The sequence below is a fragment of the Sebastes fasciatus genome, chromosome 10 (genome assembly GCF_043250625.1).
Source record: "Sebastes fasciatus isolate fSebFas1 chromosome 10, fSebFas1.pri, whole genome shotgun sequence".
NCBI classification, from domain to species: domain Eukaryota; kingdom Metazoa; phylum Chordata; class Actinopteri; order Perciformes; family Sebastidae; genus Sebastes; species Sebastes fasciatus.
The window spans coordinates 25,754,022-25,776,581 of NC_133804.1; the positions used below are offsets into that span (position 1 = coordinate 25,754,022).

Consider the following 22,560-nt stretch of genomic DNA (forward strand, 5'->3'; position numbering starts at 1 on the left):
TAAAACTGACTTTATTCTCATAATATTACAACTTTTTTTCTCGTAAAACTGACTTTATTCTCATAATATTACAACTTTTTTTCTCGTAAACCTCTGACTTTATTCTCATAATATTACAACTTTTTTTCTCGTAAAACTTTGACTTTATTCTCATAATATTACAACTTTTTTTCTCGTAAACCTCTGACTTTATTTTGAAATCTCAAATTTATTTATTTTTTTCCTCAGTGTGGCCCTAATACTCCATCGTACCATCGTACCATAGACCTACAACAATGAAAAATATAATTTGAAATGTAATAAAAAAAACAGTTTATACAACATTTCCCTTTTTATAAATCCACAGGAGAGGAGCTGAAGAGACATTTCAAAATAAGATTATTTTGAAAAGCCTCACCGGAAGTTACGTCATCCATTCTTCGTCTTCGCTTCCCCTGTAGAGACCGGCCGGGTGGATTAGCTAGCTCGGTTAGTTAGCAGAAACAAGTGTCTGAAAATCACTCTCTGTCCTTAAACATGTCTCACACAATCCCGTCTGACAAGCCTTCAAACCAAGAAAATCCCCGGGTCTACTTCGATGTCGGCGTTGGAGGAGAAAAAGGTCAGAACATTTTGATTTTAATATTTAATATCAGCTTTTAAGGGCCAGTTAGCATCGTTAGCTTAGCACAACTCCTTGTAGAAACTGTTTTCTGCTAATAGCTGCAAGAAGAAGAGTTAGTTTACTACTCTTTAACACATATAAGTCAGTGTGTAAAACATCAGCATGCATAGCTGGCTGATGTTTAATGTGAGCTAGTTTTACGTTGTTATAGAGATTACATGAGAGTGCAGGAACCACGTGTGCTTGTGTTGTCTACAATGACTTGTACATTTAGCCATCTTCAGGCTAAGCTTTGCTGTCATACCACTGTAACACAAAGTGTTCACAGTTAGGGATTATTAATCAGCATCAATGTGTAGGTAGATTAATATTATCTCAAGTGGTTTATTGATTATTTAACAGGCAACAAATTAAAACCACCACAAAGAAGGAGTAGTCTGATGAGGCCTGATGCTTCCTGAATACCTCCTGTTCCACTTGTTTTAGTAAAGATAACTACAATAATGCAACAGTAATTACCTGTTTGTATGTTTAAAGTATGTGATGACTTGGTCCAGACTATACTAAAGGTTGTTTAGTAAATCAGAATTTGTGACTAAGCTTGTACAGTAATACCACTGCAACAAAGTGTTCATAGTAGTTGGTGATTATTAATCAACATCAATGTGTAGGTAGGTTAGTATTATCTCAAGTGGTTTATATTTATTTAACTGGCTTCAGCCAATAAATTAAAACCACCACAAAGAAGAAGTAGTCTGATGAGGCCTAATGCTTCCTGAATACCTCAACATCCTATTCCACTTTTTAGTAAAGATAACAACAATAATGCAACAATAATAACCTCTTTGTATGTTTAAAGTATGTGATGACTTGGTCCAGACTATACTAAAAGGTTGTTTAGTAAATCAGAATTTGTGACTAAGTTTGTACAGTAATACCACTGCAACAAAGTGTTCATAGTAGTTGGTGATTATGAATCAACATCAATGTGTAGGTAGGTTAGTATTAGATCAAGTGGTTTACTGATTATTTAACAAACAATAAATTAAAAGCACCACAAAGAAGTAGCCTGATGAGGCCTAATGCTTCCTGAATACCTCAATATCCTGTTCCACTTTTTAGTTAAGATAACAACGATAATGCAACAATAATAACCTGTTTAAAGTATGTGATAACTTGATCCAGACTATACTAAAAGGTTGTTTAGTAAATCAGAATTTGTGACTAAGCTTGTACAGTAATGATACACTGCTTTGCTGTCACACCATTATAAAACACTATGAACAAGTGTTCATAGTCATAGCAATTGGTGATTATTAATCACCTTCATGTGTAGGTAGCTTAGTATTAACTCAAGTGGTTTATTGATTATTTAACAAACAACAAATTAAAAAACACCACAAAGAAGAAGTAGTCTGATGAGGCCTGATGCTTCCTGAATACCTCCTGTTCCACTTGTTTTAGTAAAGATAACAACAATAATGCAACAATAAATACCTGTTTGTATGTTTAAAGTATGTGATGACTTGGTCCAGACTATACTAAAGGTTGTTTAGTAAATCAGAATTTGTGACTAAGCTTGTACAGTAATACCACTGCAACAAAGTGTTCATAGTAGTTGGTGATTATTAATCAACATCAATGTGTAGGTAGGTTAGTATTATCTCAAGTGGTTTATATTTATTTAACTGGCTTCAGCCAATAAATTAAAACCACCACAAAGAAGAAGTAGTCTGATGAGGCCTAATGCTTCCTGAATACCTCAATATCCTGTTCCACTTTTTAGTTAAGATAACAACGATAATGCAACAATAATAACCTGTTTAAAGTATGTGATAACTTGATCCAGACTATACTGAAGGTTGTTTAGTAAATCAGAATTTGTGACTAAGCTTGTACAGTAATGATACACTGCTTTGCTGTCATACCATTGTAACAAAGTGTTCATAGCAGTTGGTGATAATTAATCACCATCAATGTGTAGGTAGGTTAGTATTAGCTCAAGTGGTTTATTAATTATTTAACTGGCTGCAGCCAATAAATTAAAAACCACCACAAAGAAGAATTTAGTCTGATGAGGCCTGTTTTGTAATGCTTCCTGAATACCTCAGTATCCTGTTCCACTTTTTAGTAAAGATAACAATAATGCAACAATAATAACCTGTTTGTATGTTTAAAGTATGTGATAACTTGGTCCAGACTATACTTTAGTAAATCAGAATCTGTGACTAAACTTAACGTACAGTAATGAAACACTGATTTTTTTCTTTTCTTTTCCTGTCTGCAGCTGGCCGAATAGTTTTCGAGCTGTTTGCTGATATCGTCCCGAAAACTGCTGAAAACTTCAGGGCTCTCTGCACTGGAGAGAAAGGCATTGGCAAATCGACTGAGAAACCGCTGCACTTCAAAGGATGCCCGTTCCACAGAAGTAAATAGAACCTCCACATCTGCATATAATGTGACATTTCAGTCTGGAAGGACACCTTGACATTTCAGTACACACACACGTGTAGAAGTAGCTAAAAGGACATCTAATGCAGTGAGCCATTTGGAGGATCTCTAGTTTCTTACTTACTGAACTCCTCTTTTAAAAAAAAATCCCATCTATTTAAGGTGTCAGTTCACCAACATGCATGACAAGTAAAACTGCATGCATGACGAAATTATTTAAGGGGTGAGTGGGTAAACAAAATCACAATAATGGACAGATAAATGGACAGGTAGCTGCTGAATATTGTAAAATTAACACATTCAATTCATGCTTTTTAAGTATAGTGTATAGTATTTAAAATGTAAAGTAGCTAACTGAATTGAACAGGTTAATTGAACCTTTGGCTCTTTACTTTTTAAATTATAGAGCCTGAAGCACGATTGACATTCAGTCCGATTTATCTGGAAAGTAATTTGGCTGTAAATTTGTTTCTTGCCAGTCATCAAGAAGTTCATGATCCAGGGAGGTGACTTCTCCAATCAAAATGGCACTGGGGGTGAGAGCATCTATGGGGAGAAGTTTGAGGATGAAAACTTCCACTACAAGGTAAGTCCTTATTCTCTGGGTCCACCGCTAGAAAGTCTACACTATCGCTTGATTCCTTCATCATCGTTATTACTTTTAGCTCTATTAAGGAGACCAAGGCATTCTTGACTTTAAAAAAGGACATGTCCCTCCAGGATGTGATTTTTGAGGAGTATGCTGGAATCTTTATAGCATTATCTTCATTTCTTTCTCACAGTACTCTTTATTGTAATCATCTAAATGCATTCGATTCCTGTTTCTGTGTGTTAGTAGTTGCCATCTTTTCTCTGTTGTAATCATTTATTTCCTTCTCCATGTAGCATGACAAAGCGGGTCTGCTAAGCATGGCCAACGCCGGGCCAAACACTAATGGCTCTCAGTTCTTCATCACTACCGTCCCCACTCCACACTTAGATGGCAAGCATGTAGTCTTCGGACAAGTGCTAAAAGGGATGGGAGTCGTAAAAATGCTGGAGGCCCTCGACACTACCGAGGACACCCCCATAAAGGTACATTTTTTTCGATTAAATAATACTTTTACCTTAATAATACTTGCTTGACCACTGTGGTGTTGCTTCCAGGTGTTCTGTTGTCCTCTTTTATTTGATATTTTCTTCCATTGAAAGACCAACATATGTCTGCACAGTAAATTCAAAACCTGCAAGACACCTGGTACAAATGAAAGATATGATTTATAATGAAAAAGGTTATTGTTGCTTTCACAAGTAGTCGATTGTAAATATGTTTGCACCCTTTAAAAGAAATAACCAACCCAAATAAAGATTTTAAATCCATAAACCCCAGACATGACATAATCATTGAACAAGAATTCATGACATTTCATTTCTATTTCTATTTCATTTCTGTCTAAAACGTCGGCTAATGTTTACCTTTGCAGCCGTGCGTCGTAGCAGACTGTGGTGAGCATAAGGAAGAGGACAGCTGGGGCGCTGCATCGATGGATGGATCAGGGGACGTCCACCCAGACTTCCCCGAGGACTCCGACCTCGACTTTAAAGATGTAAGTATCGGTGAGGTCTTTGATCTTTGGCAGATCTGCGGGCCTCAGTTGGGGGATGATGGATAATTACCGACATTTTGAGTGTGCTCACTTTCTTTTTCAACTTTACAACATGTCTGATTCTGTTTCTTGCCTTTTGCTTTCAGGTTGACAAAGTTCTGTCTGTTGCTGAGAATGTGAAGAATATTGGAAACAGTCTTTTTAAGAATCAAGACTGGAAATCTGCAGTCAGCAAATATAGCAAAGCCCTCAGGTAATACACTGCGTCATTGTGTGTGTGGACTACTTTCAGTCACAATCGCCTTCATTTTTTACATTACAGGTGTGCATTTAAGAAGCACACCTTCAAAGCAACCATCCAAATTAAATAAATAGTGAACACACTTAAATGATATTAATTCTATATTTTTGTCTTATGGTTAGAAATCCCATAAAAAGACCAAATCAACAACGCTTTAGTCCATCTCGTAATACATCACGTCTTCCTAGCCTGTATGTGGAAATCAGCCCGATTCCCATTTGTTACTGCTGAATTCACAGATATATAGTTTTATTTTTTTCATATGGACTCTACTCCTGAGCACGGTAAACATGACCCCATTTGAAGGCAGCAGGAAATACAGTTTGGTCACAATTGTATGCAAACATATGTTCATATAGAGAGAAGAAACTGGAGGAAAGGTTCAGAAACCACCACTTTGTGACAGATAAATCAAGCAACAATGCTTGTGAATAAGCAACAAACTGCTCCTATTCCAACACCAACAGTAAGCGTGATATTTTTTAATTTTTAATTTTACATCTGCAGGTACTTGGAGGTGAGTGGAGAGCTGCTGGAGGAGGTGGCCCAGCAGAAGCTGGAGCCCACAGCCCTCAGCTGCTTCCTTAACACAGCAGCATGTAATCTGAAGATGCAGCTGTGGCAGGATGCTCTGGACAGCTGCAATGAGGTACAGTTGTTAGTGGGGGATATGTGTCGGACTATTTGTTTTTCGCAGTATACAATATATCTTGTTCTTAACATTTATTATCTTTGAACGTTGACGTCATTTTATGTCTGGCAGGATAAAGTCAACTTCCCAGAAATATGATTTATGTGCAAATTAATTTAAATAAATTCAGACCCAATCAGTGTTTTTCGGAGGAAATATAATGAGCCTTTAAAAATAATTAAGTCACAAACTAATATTGCCAACATTAATAAAACATTCACGGAGATTATAATTTAATTTGTGATGTGTATTTCTGTATTTCTGTCGTGTCTTACAGGCTCTAGAGCTGGACCAAGCGAATACTAAGGCACTTTTCCGGAGGGCCCAGGCCTGGCAGGGGTTAAAGGAAAACAGCAAAGCCATGGTAACATCATCAGTATACATGTCTGTTTACTGTATATGGATTATCTGGTTTTATACAGCATAATTGGCACCACAGGTGGTAGATGTAGGAGAAACAACTAATGTATTGTTGTCAAGCAGATGGTAATAACTGCTCATTTATTTCATTGTTGCATATCCAGACGCATTGATCTTGGTAGATGTTCAGTATTTGAAGCAGTCTGAGGTCAGTTTTGACTCACCAAATTGTTTTGTGCACTTTTCAGATCGATCTGAAAAAAGCTCAGGGAATAGCTCCAGAAGACAAAGGTGGGGAATTTGTCTTCAGTATTTTTCTGTTTGTTCATCCCTGCCAAAAAATGCTGCAAATATTTCCCCCTTCTTCTCCCACATTTACATATTTTAATTTATTTATTTACCATTTCATGCATATTCAGATGTATTATTCCAACTTAGTATGCAAGCTCATGAAGAAAAGTAGTCCGGGACTGCAGGAACACGTCAAGTTTGTTCCTGGGGGAACTGAGTAACTGTATTCATCATCCAAGACCTCTCAGGATGCAAATTGATCATATTAGTCGCAATAACCGCAATATTGCAATACCGTGCTATTTGCAAGCCAACTGCAGGGGATGGCAAGCAACTGTCACATCCGCTTTGTTCATGTTTTTTTATTTTTTAAGTCTTTGCAATGAGTGTGCAAAAACACTTTATCAGCTAAAGATATACAACACTGCTCTAATGCTAAAACTCCCTCAGCTACCTGTGGGTCAAATTGTTTCTGTCCAAATTGTTTAAAGACTGGACACTTTATGTAATTTGATCAGAGCGTTTTATCAATCTTTGGTTAGTCTGGGGAACAATTTGGAAGTAATACAACCCCCCCAGTATCTTAAAAAACTTGAGTGTACTGGCTAGGATCGGGCTCTCTGCAAATCTTTAAAGTGAAATTGACAGCATGCAGAAAGACAAAATGTGGTTAAGTGGACAAATTGGGCATCAAAAACAATGTTTTGAAGTCCAGCACTCCAGGTGAAACAGACATAACATTTGATGAATCGATTCACTTGTTGATCTAATTCAAAGTGTTTTTCTTTTTGACAGCTATCGGCAACGAGCTGAAGAGGGTTCAGCTTAAAATCCAGGAGGAGAAGGAGAAAGAAAAGCAAATCTATGCCAGAATGTTTCTGTGAACATTTCACCCAAAATGATGCAATGAATTCTTGTGAGTAACGTTTATCAATATTTGAAGTCATCTCTATGTGGGGGAAGCTGCACCCAGATAAAGGCGTTCTGTAACCAGGTGAAAATGTACAGTATTTTCAGTTGGTGGGTCCTTTCATGTTTTCAAGCGGGCACATTTCTCACTGTGTTGTTTTAAGGGAATAACTGTTGTAAGCTTTGACCTGTCTTAATTCTGACAAGTGTCTTCACTGTAATGAATAGTTTGAGTGTTAGTCTTGATGCATGGCTGACTCCACTGCTCTCAAAAAACTGGGTTCACACTTTATACCGGTCCTTGTTCTGGGGTTTTGAAGTAGTTCAGCAAAGCAAAAGTTGTCTATGTATTGTTTCATGGATTTTGATACAGCGCCCCTCAGCCTCATACAGTACATCCATCTGTTTTTATTTATGTTTTTTACAGAGTTCAATAAAACGATAACAGTCAAGAGTTCTTTATTCATTACTGTGATATTATCATCTAATGATTTTATGTACAATACTGTGTGGATGAAATGCTGTCCAAATATACCTGGAATAAATGAAATAAAGCTTAATTTGAGAACTGCTTGTTTGCTTGTTCATTTACAGAAAGATTTTGAAGGGAATATATTAACTATTACAGTTGGTTGAGTACTTTTTCAAACAGAAAAAAGAGCCACTTTACTTTAAAACTATTTAAAATGCCCATATTGTGGATTTTGTAGCATTGATGCAATAACTGCAAACTGTGACCTCTAACTTCACTTTTATATGGTCCTGTATTTTGCAACCTAAAATCACTATAAATTAAGAATTTATTTCTAGTATCCTTTCTTTTTGCATATTTTCTTTTTCATACTCTCAAAAACAGATATATAGTTATTCATATTTAGGCACATTCACCATCATTGCCAAGTACCTCAACCCTGAATGATGATACTTTACAGTTAACTTTCTAGACAAAAAAAGGTAAAAAAACCCCAAAGATGTTCACATTCCATTGTAGGCTGGTCCTCCGCCGCCTTCAGGCACAACCCAGTTGATGTTTTGGCTCGGGTCCTTGATATCGCAGGTCTTACAGTGGACACAGTTCTGAGCGTTGATCTGCAATCTCATCCCTTCTCCTGTATCCTTGGGAACATACTCGTACACACCTGGGAGAGGCGGTGGAAAGGAAACAAACTAATTAGAAAACATTGAAACAAAGGATGTGAGATATTTCCATTAATTTACATGCTCCACTTTCTCTTCTGATCAGGAGTTATGTTTTTTTTCTTTAAAAGATGAACAAGGAACATGACAGTGTTAACCATTAGGAATGGAACAAGTAATGCACCATCATTGTTTTTTGCATGATACCTTATTAATAAACTGTTCTGGCACCAATAGCTCCTGTGAGTCCTAACTGTAGTAATGACAAATGCCAGCTACCTGAATGATGTTGCTGTTAAAAAGAGACTGATACAGTTTTTACATTTCTTTTTTGCACTGTATTACCTATTGCAGAATTGCTCATCTTATTATGCCATCAATTCAATGCAACTGTGAGATACCCTGTAATTCCCAACCCTATTTTTGCTACGTGGTAAAATGATGAATCTTTTGAAATCAGGAGGTTTAGTCAATAGTCAAATGTCAATTTTTGCTTTCTGTAAGATGTTACTGATTTTATTTTGAAATACTTTCCATTCTCTAATCAGAAATGTTACCAAAGAGAAACAACAGCAATAAAACCTGACAAAACATTGAGTGTGAACACATGATGTGGACACATCTGAGCCTCCTCGTAGGGTTAAATTATTCTTAATGTATTTGTTTTAAAGCTGAAAGGTTGACCTGACTGTTAATGCCCGCTGCAGCAGCAAAAGGTTTAAATGAAAGATAGCAGAGTTGATTGTGGACTGCAATGCGGTTTCACTTGCTCTCTTTTGAACATACAGTACATGCTTAGATTGATTCACAGATGAAGGTAGCCTACGGGAATGTGGATCATATTTGGTCTCAAAACACTTATTTGAAATTGCTAATGACAATGGCTTTGGGAAGAAGTTGAAGTTTATTGTTGGAGCCTGATAATTTGATGTGATTTGCAGGTTAAAATAGATATCTATGTGTTTATAAAAAGACATCAATTAGTACAGGTAACAAGTTCTACAAGATCTTGTGGACATATTTGATGGCAAAAGTTGTACAAAAGTATCTAAAAACATTACATAAATTAAAGTGTTAATGCACGGATATTCAAGTGAGATGCCATTGCGGCTTAATCATCTCTGCCTACAAGGCGGATTAGTCTGTTGGTGACGTACTAGATGTGACTATAAATGAGATTAATTAGGTCAAGGTTGAAAAACAATGAACCTATCCTTTAGACTCTAAAGAGAAAGTTCATAACAGGGTTCAGCCGTCACAATTGCCTGCTACCACCATTTACAAGTTTCTGAAAAGACATGCCAGCCAACAATGCTGAGCCCATAACTAATTATAAAATTAAATTAACCTTCCTAACCCAGAGCTGCAGCGTGCACAGAGCTTTTAAAGAAATTGCTGTGCTGCTTTATTCAATCTCCCACGCTCTTTGTCGTGGCTCACCTCTGTGGGACACAAAGACTGTCTCACTGCACATTTTGTCCACGTTAGAGCAGCCTCTGACCACACATCATCATGTTTCAAAGTTACCACAGAATTCAAGAGGAAGCAAGGTGAAAAGGTTTCTTTGTCTTTTTTCTGGAGACCTTGTATACACACATAGTGCCCTCATTAAAACTTGTTTTTTTAGTTTAGACTTTTAGAATCGGCAGCTGTTTCAGTTCAGTAGTTTCAGGACACAGGTGAGGTATTGCAATCCTTCATAGAAGAATCTACATGACCATGACATTTTCTCATCAAACATTTATCTGCATCCTGATAAGATTGTGTACTGGAGGCTCTACAGAGGCCATGATTTTGTTACCTGCGGGGCAGAAGCGTTGCTCAGGCCCGTCGTATATGGCCAGGTTCCTTTCGACGGGGATGGAGTCATTCTTCAGGGTCAGATGTGCGGGCTGGTCTCCCTCGTGGTTGGTGCCACTCAGTGCCACAGAGGAGAGCAGGTCAAAGCTTATCTTGCCGTCTGGTTTGGGGTATTCAATCGGTGTGCACTCTTTAGCTGGTTTCAGCGAGTCTGCATCAAGGCCTGCGACAGATCGAGCACAGTCGGTTACGTAATGTAATGTAAATGTTGATTTTTCTCTGCCGAGATAAGATGACCTCATACCTCACCTGAAGATAGACCACTGGCACTGTGCTGTGCTGCATTGAAAAACTTTACTGCTCCATGGTATACAATCAGCGAAGGTCCCTACATTGATGTCTCACAATACTCACAATGCTTTTGTACTGTGTGTGTTTACAACCACGTAGCTGTTTTCCTGAGACTGAACGGTGTAAAGAGGTGCAATGACATTGAGGAAAATTTTAAATCACATATTTCAAGATAATAAAAAAAACATCTAACTTCTTCTGCTCGTTTCACAGACACTTTTGTCCTCTTCATCAAATATGAGCTCTCTAGTAACACATGATTTTTCTTTGTCTGAGTGCGTTAATGTAGGAAGTGCATGTAGCTAGCTCCAGGTGATGAGAATGAGGTGTGTGGAACGGGAAGCAAACAGTTTTGGACCGTGTCGGCATGGCTGGCGTGATTGAGTTTGAATTCGCTGAATGGAAACATTACTGTGATTGAATATGGACAATGCTGCTATCTACCCATGCTATGGTGGGCATGTGCATGTCGAACTGTGAATAAAGGGGTCGCTGAATCCAAAGATATACAGCGAGCACACTGGACATTGGTTTATTTTTAGTCCAGAACACGCGCCTGAAACAAGTTCACCCGGTTCACCACTCAGTGGCTTATTTAGGTATATTCGTTTTGTTGAAAGTCACAACATTCAGTAAGTAAGTTACTCCGAGTCCTCCTAACTGAGCTCATTGTGTGCTGCCGGTGTAGTCATGATATGGTGACACTGTTTTGTTCAGAACCGATCTTCCTTTTTTCCTGCTGCTACACCAATAGAGACATCAGCTAAATACATAAAATATAAACACATTTAACAAAGTTAACACCGAGCTGTACAATGATCTCACCACAGTGTTTGAGCGTCCACGGCTCTTTTCCTCTGAAGATCCAGTAGAAAACTCCGGTGTAGACCATGCCACCGTACAGGCCAAAGTAATTATGGAAGGACGGCCTGATGTTTCTTACTGCATTCAGCTCTTTCCATATCCACGACTTCTTCAAATCCTCAGCGTACTCAGGTATGTGGAGCCCTGGGAGGATTTGAAAAAAATAAATTGAAGCATTTTAATTTCCTTCCTGCTTTTCTGTTATCCCGTTTACTTTCCTGCACATTGATAGAACGAAACGTTGATACATTCTGACCTTGTAAAAAATAGCTTTATAAATGAATGACACTAACACAGAGGTTAACATTTTCCATTGGCAGAAATAATCCCTATAAAAACATTCACAGTCAGGTAAGTGGACTTTCCTTATCAACTAGGACGCAGCTCCTGGTAAAAGACACAATTTCCGCAGCATTAAATTGCATCCACCTCAATAAAATTAGAGCGGTGGGAGAAGTTTTACAGGCGGATCACCTCAAAGTCTCGTACATAAAACCAAAACTGTCTGCATAGCACAATACCACATGGACTAATGAAGTCATTTGGCTTTACTATTCACACCAGATCAGGCATTGTGGCGGCGTGGGAGAGTCACTTCATTGACTGCGACGATTAACGTTTTATGTTCCCTCGGGGCTGGGTTGTACAGCTCTGGATCGCCGTTTACGTGATTGGCCACCACAGCCTGATGTTGAGTTGCGTTTCTCCAAAAGTATATACAGACAAGTTGTATTTTAAAAGTCCATTCTTATTTTGTCTTTGTGCTACAGAGAATTATTAAAATGATGTAAAAACGTCATGAAAAATGATTTTAACTACCAGTTGTGAGTAAATAAGTCAAGAGAGTGTGACAAAGATGGATCATAGATCATTTTGTTATGATTCCTACTGACATTTTTATAGACATTGCAGTTTTTTTTATTGGTATACCTGCAAGAATTTGTCCCCTTTGGACCTTTGTTAAGGTTTCTCAGGTTGCTTTGAGAACTTGAATTTACTGCCTGACTTTTTATAGCTGACAATTGTTGCTGCCTGTCATTCAACCTGTTATGACCCAGCCTTGTTGCAGTGTTTGTGATTATGTAATTTCAGAGTCAACATCATTTTGTCTACTGTCTGTATAGCATGGTTTCTGAACTTAACTAACCTTTACAAGCTATGAGCCATCAGGAAGTACCTGGAGTGAAATACAAACTGGTGCTACTATCATGACTATTAATGGGTCTTAATATTCTGTACCTGCTGTCTCTGAATCCGGACTCTCTGCTGTGACTTTGGGGAAAATGGCCTCGGCCGCCAGCATGCCACTCTTCATGGCGGTGTGGGTGCCTTTGATCTTCGGGACGTTCATGAAACCGGGGCTGCAGCCGATCAGCAGCCCTCCAGGGAACGTCAGCTTTGGGATAGACTGGAGAAAAAGAGGAGAGTGAGTTCATGTCCATGTTTTAACTTTGTTGCAGTACTTTGCTTTATTGCTATTTCCTCTTAATAGGTTCATTGTATGCACCAAACACCGAGGCAAATTCTTGTATGTGAAAACCTACTTGGCAATAAACCTTAAACTTCAAAACTGGATTTCAAGAATGTGGTCGTTGTTCAATGTGAGATCAATAACGGCATCAGTATGTCCATAATCCTACTGGATAATATCAGCCACAAAGCAATTATCACATGTGAAATCATGAAGCGTATTATAAACGTCTTTAAATGAAAAACGTGGTTAGTTTTTATCAGCGAACAGTTGGTATTTTCTTAGATTAAATTTCCATGGCTCATGAATAAGGAGAACTAAATGAGCCTTTATTTATATCCAGCAGTAATCCATTTTCTGTGGCTTATCCAAGTCCAGGTTGCAGTTTGATCAAGATAGCCCAGACATACGTCTCCCAAGCCACATCCTCCAGCTCATCCTGGAGGATCCTGAGGTGGGATATAATCTCTAAAGCTTGTTTTGGGTCAGCTACTAGGTTTCTTCCTAGTTTGGATTTGTCTGGAAAACCTCCACTGGGAGACTCCATACAATGTGAATGAGCAGTGGCTGATGTTACTCATTATATTGTAAAACAATGAAGTAGTCAAAAACAGAGGTATCGTATAGTATAATAACATCTTACTGCAATAAATTGCCTTTATTTAATGTTTCACAATGTGGCTTCCTATTTTCCCTTCATCCATAATTCCAATAATGACACTTTTTTAAATAATGGCACATCACTGGTCTCAGGTAAAATTTATTCTATGTTAAAAACAGTCTATATTACTTGGCTGTGAATTTTGTCATTAGTGGGGAAAATATTTTAATCTAATCTTATATGAAATCTAATCTAAAATCTTTGCCCAATAAGAGTGATATCTGATAGATCAAAGGATGTTATCTATCTTTGTCTTGAAAACTTTCACTATTAAAATACAGTAATAATGAAATGAGGCTGACTGAGGACGCACCAGAAACGAACACAGATTAGAGAACTAAAACTACCCGCTTCAGAGACTTACAGACGCATTTGATGTATACGACAAATAAATCAAACACACGGTGACGCATCAGCGGTGGTGAAAACTGTTCAATAAACTAAACTAAATTAGTATACTTGTTTCTGTAGTCATTCTTCTGTAACAACGTTGTTGTTGTCGATGTTTGCAGAGTAAATTAGATTCAAAATGTATAATTTGCTGAGGGCTTCAATTAAATATGAAAGTATGAATACGTTTAAACAATCCCTGTAGAGAAACTGGCTAATTTAATGCAGTCATGCACAGCAGTCTTCCCTGTATTACACAAATATGAGCTGTATATTTTGTGGTTTCTCCAGTGGCATAGCTGCATTCACTATTTTGACATTTAGATTAAGTCGGTTTTAGGGTTCATTTGGCACATTTGATAAACCAGTTTTATGCCAAACCAGTGTCCTTATTGATAATGAAAACATATAGACATATACCTGGAATCCTCCTTCGTTCAGAGCCCTGGCTCCATATGCAATCCTGGTGCCTCCCTCCAGTGTGGGAGCTACGAAGGGATGATGCTTCCAGCGCTGGAACTCCCTGAAGGGGCTCAAGTAAGGGTTGGAGTAGTCTAGACCAATCTGGAGTGGGAAAAAACATTACCAGTTTAATCGAATACATTTAAAAAACAAGTATAACAAACCTAGTAGACACTAGATAACGTGGGAAAAGGTAGAGGGTTTGATTAGGTTCTGAAGCTACTGTGGTTTAGAAAAGAAATCTCATTATTTTTTCCATATTTTCTTGTTCCATTTTTGCCAGCAATCTAGACAAGCTTCAAACTGTTGGTACTGACACTACAAATCAAGCTTTTATCATCCTTGATATCTCTAAAACTTAACCTGTCTTTATATAGCTACCAAAGTTCACAGTGAATCTCAGTGATAAAACCAAACCAGGTCAAAGACTTCCGTCATCCTCTTACCTTGTGATAAGTTACAAATTTGACAGAGGTGCACAGAACGGCTTTTCGTGGCAGGAAATGGGAGACTTGTCAGGATACGAAAACAGTGGGACAAACGGTTCCAGTCCATGTGTGCAGAATGGCAGATGTTTAAGTAAGAAGATTTAAAGCTGTAATCACTGTCAGTGGTGTCTCTGAATTTACATAAATGAGATGCCTTTTTTTTTTAGTTTATTTGCCAAATGTCTAAAAGTCATACTTTTACTTGCTTTTACCCATGACACACGTTGAGTGACAGACAGCCCCGTCATTTGCATAATGAGGCAGAGATACATAAATAAATGTAAAAGGAAATGTGTAAAGAAATGCATAAAGCAAAGAATAGAGAAATAAATAGGTTTAGGGAAATAAATTAGGAGTGAAATGCAAAGGGAAAATCATGCAGAAATAAATAAATGCAAAAATACATAAATAAATACACGCATTTCAAAATAAATAAAAAATAATTGCAAAAATAAATATATACATAAATAAAAAGGAAATTAAACAGAAGCGTAAATAAAAAAGGGAATTAATACAAACATAAATAATTACAAAGCAAATTAAAACAGAAATATTAATTTATGTCACATTTTATCAATTAATTACTGGGTACATTTATTTTTAAAATTATTTTTGCTACATTTAATTACATTTATTTATTTATTATTTTGGCAGGTTCTGTCCTCTTTACTTCAGGGCGATGCTGGACATTATTCCTTACGTATTGTGAGTAGACTGATACATAATATTTAACCTATTTTAAATTAAATCCAGGCAGAGACTCATTTTTTTGCAGGGATATAATATAAATATGATAATCTACAGTATATTTCCACAATACACTTCACAGTGAAATGTAAAGAATAAATTCAAGGTTTTATTTATTTGCCCTCTGCAGGATAAATAATGCACAGTGATAATGTCAAGCTGCCCCCGGCTTGACTATTTATTCAGAAGCTCAAGCTGCGGTTATTTACTGCCTGCACGTCTGTTTACATCATTGTCAGAATGTATACAAAGCCGCTCACCACAAAGCCCAATGCCACCAGTGGCTCTCCTTCATTCAGGTGATAGAGGAAGGATCCTCCATATGTGTGTCTGTTCAGGGGCCAGCCCACAGAGTGCTCCACTCTGCCGGGCCTCCACTTCTTCTCATCAATCGTCCACACCTAAAAAAACACAGAAGGGACAAAAGTTATCAACAATCAGAGGAATCCTTTAAATCTATCACTTCATACTTTCTGACCGACACAGACTATGTTTGGCTTTACTATAAAAAGGGTGAAAATACTACTTGTATTTATCTTGTGACTGAAATTAAATCATGAATTCACACCATCTTATGTACACAGCATTGAATCCCCAGTGTAGAAACAACATTATAACAACTACTTTTATCAGCCTCCTCAGGATGGATTCATTACGAATGATCATCAAACCAAATTTAGGCCACAAACAGAGTGACCGATAGCATTAGCTTTACGTGGGCGGTACATGTTGCTTACCTCCTTCAGGCCAATGGCGTAGGTCTGGGGCTCACAGTTCTCACGCAGGTTGAATTGCTTGTAAAGCTGCTTGGCCAAATGGCCATGACAGCCCTCTCCAAACAATGTGACTTTAGCATGGAGCTCCATTCCTCTCTCAAAAACATCCTGAAAGCAAGAGAGGACACATAAATAGATTGCATGAATGAGAAGCAACTGAATATAATACAGAGAATAGTTAGAGTGGTAGGATAACATTTCGATTCATGGAGAGGAAAGCAACATTTGTAATGTGTGATCTGAAAAAATACCTGTACAAAAACATCACATTTTTCTTAGACACAAAGGAGAAGAAAAGGAGCTCCTAAATGAATGATGTACTGAAATGATGCACTAACCTTAACTATCTACATAATACTGCCCTTATATACAATGTGTGTGTGTTACATGTCACAACATGCTGCATAAAACATTATATTAGCACATGAAATAGATTTTTTTCAAAAGACAGTGCACCTTTGAGGGACTATTTAATTCTCTTTGAAGCAACGTATAAACTCCCTTTTAAAACTCTGTTATGGATAAAGGAGGTCAGTTAATGGAATTTTTTTATGCTTGATGCATCAAAAGAAAAGTGCTCATGTTGGTTTTTGTGTCGCCTTTATATCCTTTCAAAGGGGCCTGATGTATTAAAGCTATTCGTGTGTAGGCCTATATTGTAAAGAATGGCCTGTATTTGTATTTTTTCATTAAGCCTGAAGTGGCGACAAAGCTGACAGTAATCAGTAATTCAGTAACAGTAATTCTTTACTGTACAATACCTTCGGTGAGCCATCTTTGGCGATGCCTACATCATTGGTGGCAATTCCTTTTACACTTCCATCTTCGTGAAACAAAACCTTGACAAAAGTATCACAGATAAAGGTTAACACTTTAAGCTGTAAACATGTTTAATTAAGATGACTGAACAAGCACAAACTGGGGCACTGATTACAGGATTATATCATTTTTGGCGTAAAGGGCCAATGTGTAGCATTTTGGGGGATCTATTAGCAAACGTTTTTCAAGTTTTCATTAGTGTATAATCACCTGAAACTAACGTGAGCTGCAGAGTGCAAAACGGTGGTACCACCAGCCGCTTGTCTGACTTCTGTTGCTCCTAAAGTAGTGTTATTGTGGTAAGGATGGCCTCTGAGTGAGGCGAACGGTGTTACCATGGTTTTGCACTCGGCGGCTCACGTTACCGCAGTCTTGGAAAGGGAGGAGTGAGCGGAGGGGTACTCAATTGGTTGCAATCTTGCAACCACGCCATTAGATGCCACCAAAACCTACACACTGTGCGTTTACTATCAACATGTCCACTGATACAGAAAAAGACAAAAGGAAAAAAAAAGGAAAAATGTTTGTATTGCATGCAAATTATCATACAAGAAATTCAAAGGTGGTCTCACCTCAGATGCAGCATAACCAGGGTACAGCTCCACTCCAAGCTCCTCGGCCTGCTCCCCCAGCCAGCGCACAAAGTTCCCCAGCCTCACAATGTAGTTACCATGATTCACAAACGGCAGACCTTCAGACAACCAGAAAAACCTCAGTACAAACCCACAAACCAGTAGGATACCAAGTGGTAATTTTAACACCTTTTTGTCAATACACAATTTGCAAGTTTCCTCAGTTTGAAATTTTAATGGTGTGGCAACCCCTATGGTTATATGTGCCTTATTCAGGCATACAATATGTCTGTTCACACACTACTTGCACTGAAATGCAGATGCATCCTTTCTGCTGGTTTTGAATCCCCTACCCTCTCACCTCCTTTCTCCCAGTGGTGAATAACATGATATTTACAAATGTCAACCTGTAAACGTCTTGTCAGACCAACGTTGTGGCTTACAAAGAAAGCATTATACCGTTTTTTTATTCAAACAGAATAAAACAGGCTGTTACCTGGCAAAATGGGGACAGGGATTCTGTGTTTCTCCGTTAAAATGCTGAACACATCTTCAGTCACTGGAGTGTTCATGGGTGCCTGAGGTGAGAGCACAATGTGTGTTGATGAGATTTTGACTTCATAGGAATTTGTGTGTATAAATACATGCACATTCTTACATAGATCCAGTGTAGGTGTATGCAAATCTTGGTGAAAAATTTCTACTGTATTCCAGTGTGTATAGTATGTGTAGCTATGTTACATAAAGCATTGCTTTTACACAAGAAGTGAAGACAAGTACAGGGACACGTAAACAGCCTTGAGAGACTATACAAAGTAAGACAAAAAAACTGAAGAATTTGTGTGTGTCTTGTGTGTGATCGGGATAATGGGTGTATGACAGGCGTTGAATGAGGCTAGGTTGCACTATAAGACATACTGTATATCTACACATAATTACACATATAGGCTACTGTACATATACACACATATCTACAAATGCATGTACATACATATATTTTTCCTTTTCCATAAAACAGTGCTGACAGTCATATCATTTAGTATATTACACAACAACAACAACATGGACCCCCTGATGTAACCATCCCTTATGGTATAAAAGTAGGGCATCTTTGTGGATACGTAGAATAAGACACTCACCCCTCGTTCCTTCCAATCAGGGAAGAGTTCGTTGAGGGCAGTGGGCTCCACACAGGCTCCTGACAGGGTGTGTGCTCCAATCTGAGAGGCCTTCTCCACAAGGCACACTCGCAGCTCCTTCTCATGTTCGTTGGCTAGCTGCTTCAGACGAATGGCTGCTGAAAGTCCAGCAGGGCCACCGCCTACTATCACCACATCTGCCTCATCGGCAAACCTCTCCATTTCGATCCCTGGGAAAGGGGATTGAAAACCACAACCAATTGTAATTCCCGTTAATTTTGAAGATTTCTTACCAAGTTGCTGGTGCAAGATTTACTATTTTAATAATAAATAACAGTTCAGTAAATCTATGTCTTTATTGGTCACATTTTGTTTTATAAAGTTAAGAAAGCAATGTTTAAGTCAAGCCTGATGTTGCCTCACACATAAAATAATGATCCCAGTCACTTCCACACATTGGAGGCATACAACTTATCAATTAAAGACTGGAAGATCGGTACCCAAAGCCCAGGTATCGGTATCAGGACTGAAAAAGTCGGATTGCTGAATCCTACACTAGAGTGCATGTAAAGATGCTCATTGATAAACTACATTGTTAATGGTAAATTGTAAAAGAAAGATCAATCCTCTTCATGGGTTCCAGTGGATGTCTAGCCTAGATCATCACAATGGCCAGAAACAGTCTTGAGTACTAACTTTAGATAGTGCAGTGTCTTACCTTCCCATCTTGAATCTTTGTCTCGGGAATGGATAGTGTAGTGTGTTGTGATGCGGGGTGTTGACACCGAAGAGCATGCCCTTCTGTTTAGTGTTGTGTACGTCTGAGGGGCAGCATGATCTATCTGTACTGTCCTCAAAGCCCGGATACACCTGTGGGCTGCAAGAGAGAGAAAACAGATCTCAGTCAAGACCAGCTGAAACTGGTGGGCATGTGTGTGGCTGTATAATATCTTGTGTGCTCACTGGTTCAGTTGGGTGTTATCTGGTTCCCAAATGATAAAACACAAATTGAAATATTGACAAAGGAGGCCGGTCTGCAGGACAGATAATAATGCACACAGTGCACTTTCATAGACTGAACTACTGGAGTTACCCTGCACTAAATTCATTTTTAATAGTCTCTTCTGCACTATATTCACTTTTGTAATAGTCGTGTATCACAGCTGTTAGCCTGCACTATAGTCAATCTTAACAGTTTTCTTCATCTCCTTGTGTTTTTATATCTGGTATTTTTTTTTGTACTTTGCACTACTATCTTTTTTTACTGCCTTTTTACTAACATGTTTTACACTATGCAACTGTGATGCTGGAAACTTGAATTTCCCTCTGGATCAATAAAGTTACTATCTATCTATCTATCTATCTATCTTTCATCTTCTCATCTATCTATCTATCTATCTATCCATCTATCTATCTCTCTATATATCTCTCTATATATCCATCTATCTATCTATCTTCTCATCTATCTATCTATCTATCTATCTTCTCATCTATCTCTCTATATATCTCTCTATATATCCATCTATCTATCTATCTCTCTATATATCTCTCTATATATCCATCTATCTATCTATCTATCTATCTATCTTCTCATCTATCTCTCTATATATCTCTCTATATATCTCTCTATATATCCATCTATCTATCTATCTCTCTATATATCCATCTATCTATCTATCTATCTATCTATCTATATATCTCTCTATATCTCTCTATATATCTCTCTATATATCCATCTATATATCCATCTATCTATCTATCTATCTATCTATCTATCTATATCTCTCTCTATATATCCATCTATCCATCTATCTATCTATCTATCTATCTTCTCATCTATCTATCTATCTATCTATCTATATCTCTCTCTATATATCCATCTATCCATCTATCTATCTATCTATCTATCTCTCTATATCTCTCTCTATATATCCATCTATCCATCTATCTATCTATCTATCTATATATCTCTCTATATATCCATCTATCTATCTATCTATCTATCTATCTATCTATCTATCTATCTCTCTATATCTCTCTCTATATATCCATCTATCCATCTATCTATCTATCTATCTATCTCTCTATATATCTCTCTATATATCCATCTATATATCTATCTATCTATCTATCTCTCTATATATCTATCTATCTATCTATCTATCTAGGGTTGACATGTATATCTATCTATCTAATGTAGTGAAAATGACAAGCAGCTGTCAGTTGCATCAGTAGCACCATGCTACCTAGCAGAGTTAAGTGTGTAACCACAGCTAAGCCAAAATCAAAAGTCCAATACTGCAAATAAACATCCTTCTTAGGTAGCAAAACACTTCCTTACACTTTCAAAACAACAACACCTATCTGAACAAGTCTAAATATGGATATAACAACGTCAAACCAGGACAAGGACAACAGTTCAAGTGAACTATATCTGGGTTCACCTTTCACCTACATGTTAGCTTTGATGCTAACAAACACAAGAATGCTGCACTGTGTTGGCTAACAACAATAGCATTTGTAGAAGTCAAACTCAAAGAAAACATACAGTCAGCAACATCTATAACAGGCTAACAAGTATATAAACCGTGTATTGATATATGAAGACACTGTTGGTACAGAAACAAGTTAGTAGCTTTGACCAAGTCCAGTTAGCAGTTAGCAGTTAGCAGTTAGCTGACGTACCTTTACTCGAGTATCTTCCAGCTGGAAACATGATGTATCAGCTACTGTGAGCTCACTGGACTCCAGCTGAAGTGACGCTGTGGTGAAGTGAAGCTGTGGTGTCCTCACGTCGCTGCAGGTGAACAGGTTGTGTAACCAGATTAGCAAACAAATGTTGTCCAGAGAAACACGTTACAAAATCACCTCTCATAACAGAGACGGTGGAGAGCGTCACAAGCTGCGCTGCTGCTGCTGCGCGGAGAGGTAACTGCGCAATGTAGATCTATAAATGCCCCTCTCTGTCTGAGTGTTGGTAGATCTGATCTAGGAATCAGGCATTGTGTTAAATCATCCCTATATGTAAAGAGTGCACACGTGGTGTGTCGCCCAGAGGTGAGACATTTGGAGTTAAGTTTATTAAAGGTCCTATATTGTAAAAAGAAAAAACATATTCATAGCTTTTATATTATAAAGCAGCTTTAAGTTATTTGTAACTTTCAGAAATGCTTCTTAACAGCGACACCTGTGGCCGTGAAATCAACGAAAGTCAGCGTCGGGCTCGCGCTTGCTCGCTCTCAATATACCTGAATGAGCATCACTCAAAACAGTGAGGCGACACAAGTCAGCTAAAAGCACAATATCACTCTATATTTCAGCTGCTTGGCAGTAATGTTAGCTGACCAGATGAAGGTCTCTCCATGAACATGATTTAGATCTGATCCTAGTGTTGGCTTTTCCTGCCTAAGTGCAAGCTGAAGCAGCGGGGCTCTGCAGCGTGTCTCCTCTGCTCTCTCCGCCCGCAGACGGAGAGAGCAAAGGAGACACCGGCACCCGGTCGGTAACGAGACGATAACGTTACTAGCTAAGGAGCTCCTCACTTCACAAGACACGGGAACCCTCTGTTGGTCTGGAGGAGCTGCAGCATTTATTTCTGCACAAACGTCCACTGTGCATTCACTAGATATTCTCAGAGCTAAACTAACTCTTCTGCAGTGTGTAGTGAGCGCGCGTTCACGTCTAGAGGTG

The 22,560-nt window shown here is 38.1% G+C and overlaps 2 protein-coding genes across 2 annotated transcripts; one reads left to right on the plus strand and one right to left on the minus strand.

The window, feature by feature from the left end:
* Positions 1 to 411: 411 nt before the first annotated feature.
* Positions 412 to 7,761, plus strand: ppid (peptidylprolyl isomerase D). Its single transcript, XM_074649177.1, has 10 exons — positions 412 to 601; positions 2,892 to 3,032; positions 3,535 to 3,641; positions 3,941 to 4,129; positions 4,519 to 4,641; positions 4,788 to 4,894; positions 5,450 to 5,591; positions 5,911 to 5,997; positions 6,242 to 6,284; positions 7,080 to 7,761. The coding sequence occupies exons 1-10, from the start codon at positions 517 to 519 to the stop codon at positions 7,166 to 7,168; spliced, it is 1,113 nt and encodes a 370-aa protein (XP_074505278.1). The 5' UTR covers positions 412 to 516; the 3' UTR covers positions 7,169 to 7,761.
* A 247-nt stretch (positions 7,762 to 8,008) lies between these two features.
* etfdh (electron transfer flavoprotein dehydrogenase) lies at positions 8,009 to 21,808 on the minus strand. Its single transcript, XM_074649175.1, has 13 exons — positions 21,556 to 21,808; positions 19,589 to 19,747; positions 18,871 to 19,100; positions 18,228 to 18,309; positions 17,732 to 17,850; positions 17,102 to 17,179; positions 16,302 to 16,448; positions 15,825 to 15,965; positions 14,288 to 14,431; positions 12,585 to 12,753; positions 11,307 to 11,489; positions 10,132 to 10,353; positions 8,009 to 8,332 (listed from the first exon to the last, which is right to left on the minus strand). Exons 1-13 carry the CDS (start codon positions 21,584 to 21,586, stop codon positions 8,169 to 8,171), a joined length of 1,869 nt encoding a protein of 622 aa, XP_074505276.1. The 5' UTR covers positions 21,587 to 21,808; the 3' UTR covers positions 8,009 to 8,168.
* Positions 21,809 to 22,560: the final 752 nt, after the last annotated feature.

Excerpts from the sequence above, each read along its gene's own strand:
- ppid (XM_074649177.1), top strand. The coding sequence starts at position 517 with ATGTCTCACACAATCCCGTCTGACAAGCCTTCAAACCAAGAAAATCCC. Across the intron at positions 4,642-4,787 it reads CCGACCTCGACTTTAAAGAT|GTTGACAAAGTTCTGTCTGT; the intron begins GTAAGTATCGGT and ends TTTTGCTTTCAG. Across the intron at positions 6,285-7,079 it reads AATAGCTCCAGAAGACAAAG|CTATCGGCAACGAGCTGAAG; the intron begins GTGGGGAATTTG and ends TCTTTTTGACAG.
- etfdh (XM_074649175.1), bottom strand. The coding sequence starts at position 21,586 with ATGTTTCCAGCTGGAAGATACTCGAGTAAAG. Across the intron at positions 12,754-14,287 it reads TGAACGAAGGAGGATTCCAG|TCTATCCCAAAGCTGACGTT; the intron begins GTATATGTCTAT and ends CTTTTTCTCCAG. Across the intron at positions 8,333-10,131 it reads GCAACGCTTCTGCCCCGCAG|GTGTGTACGAGTATGTTCCC; the intron begins GTAACAAAATCA and ends CGCCTCTCCCAG.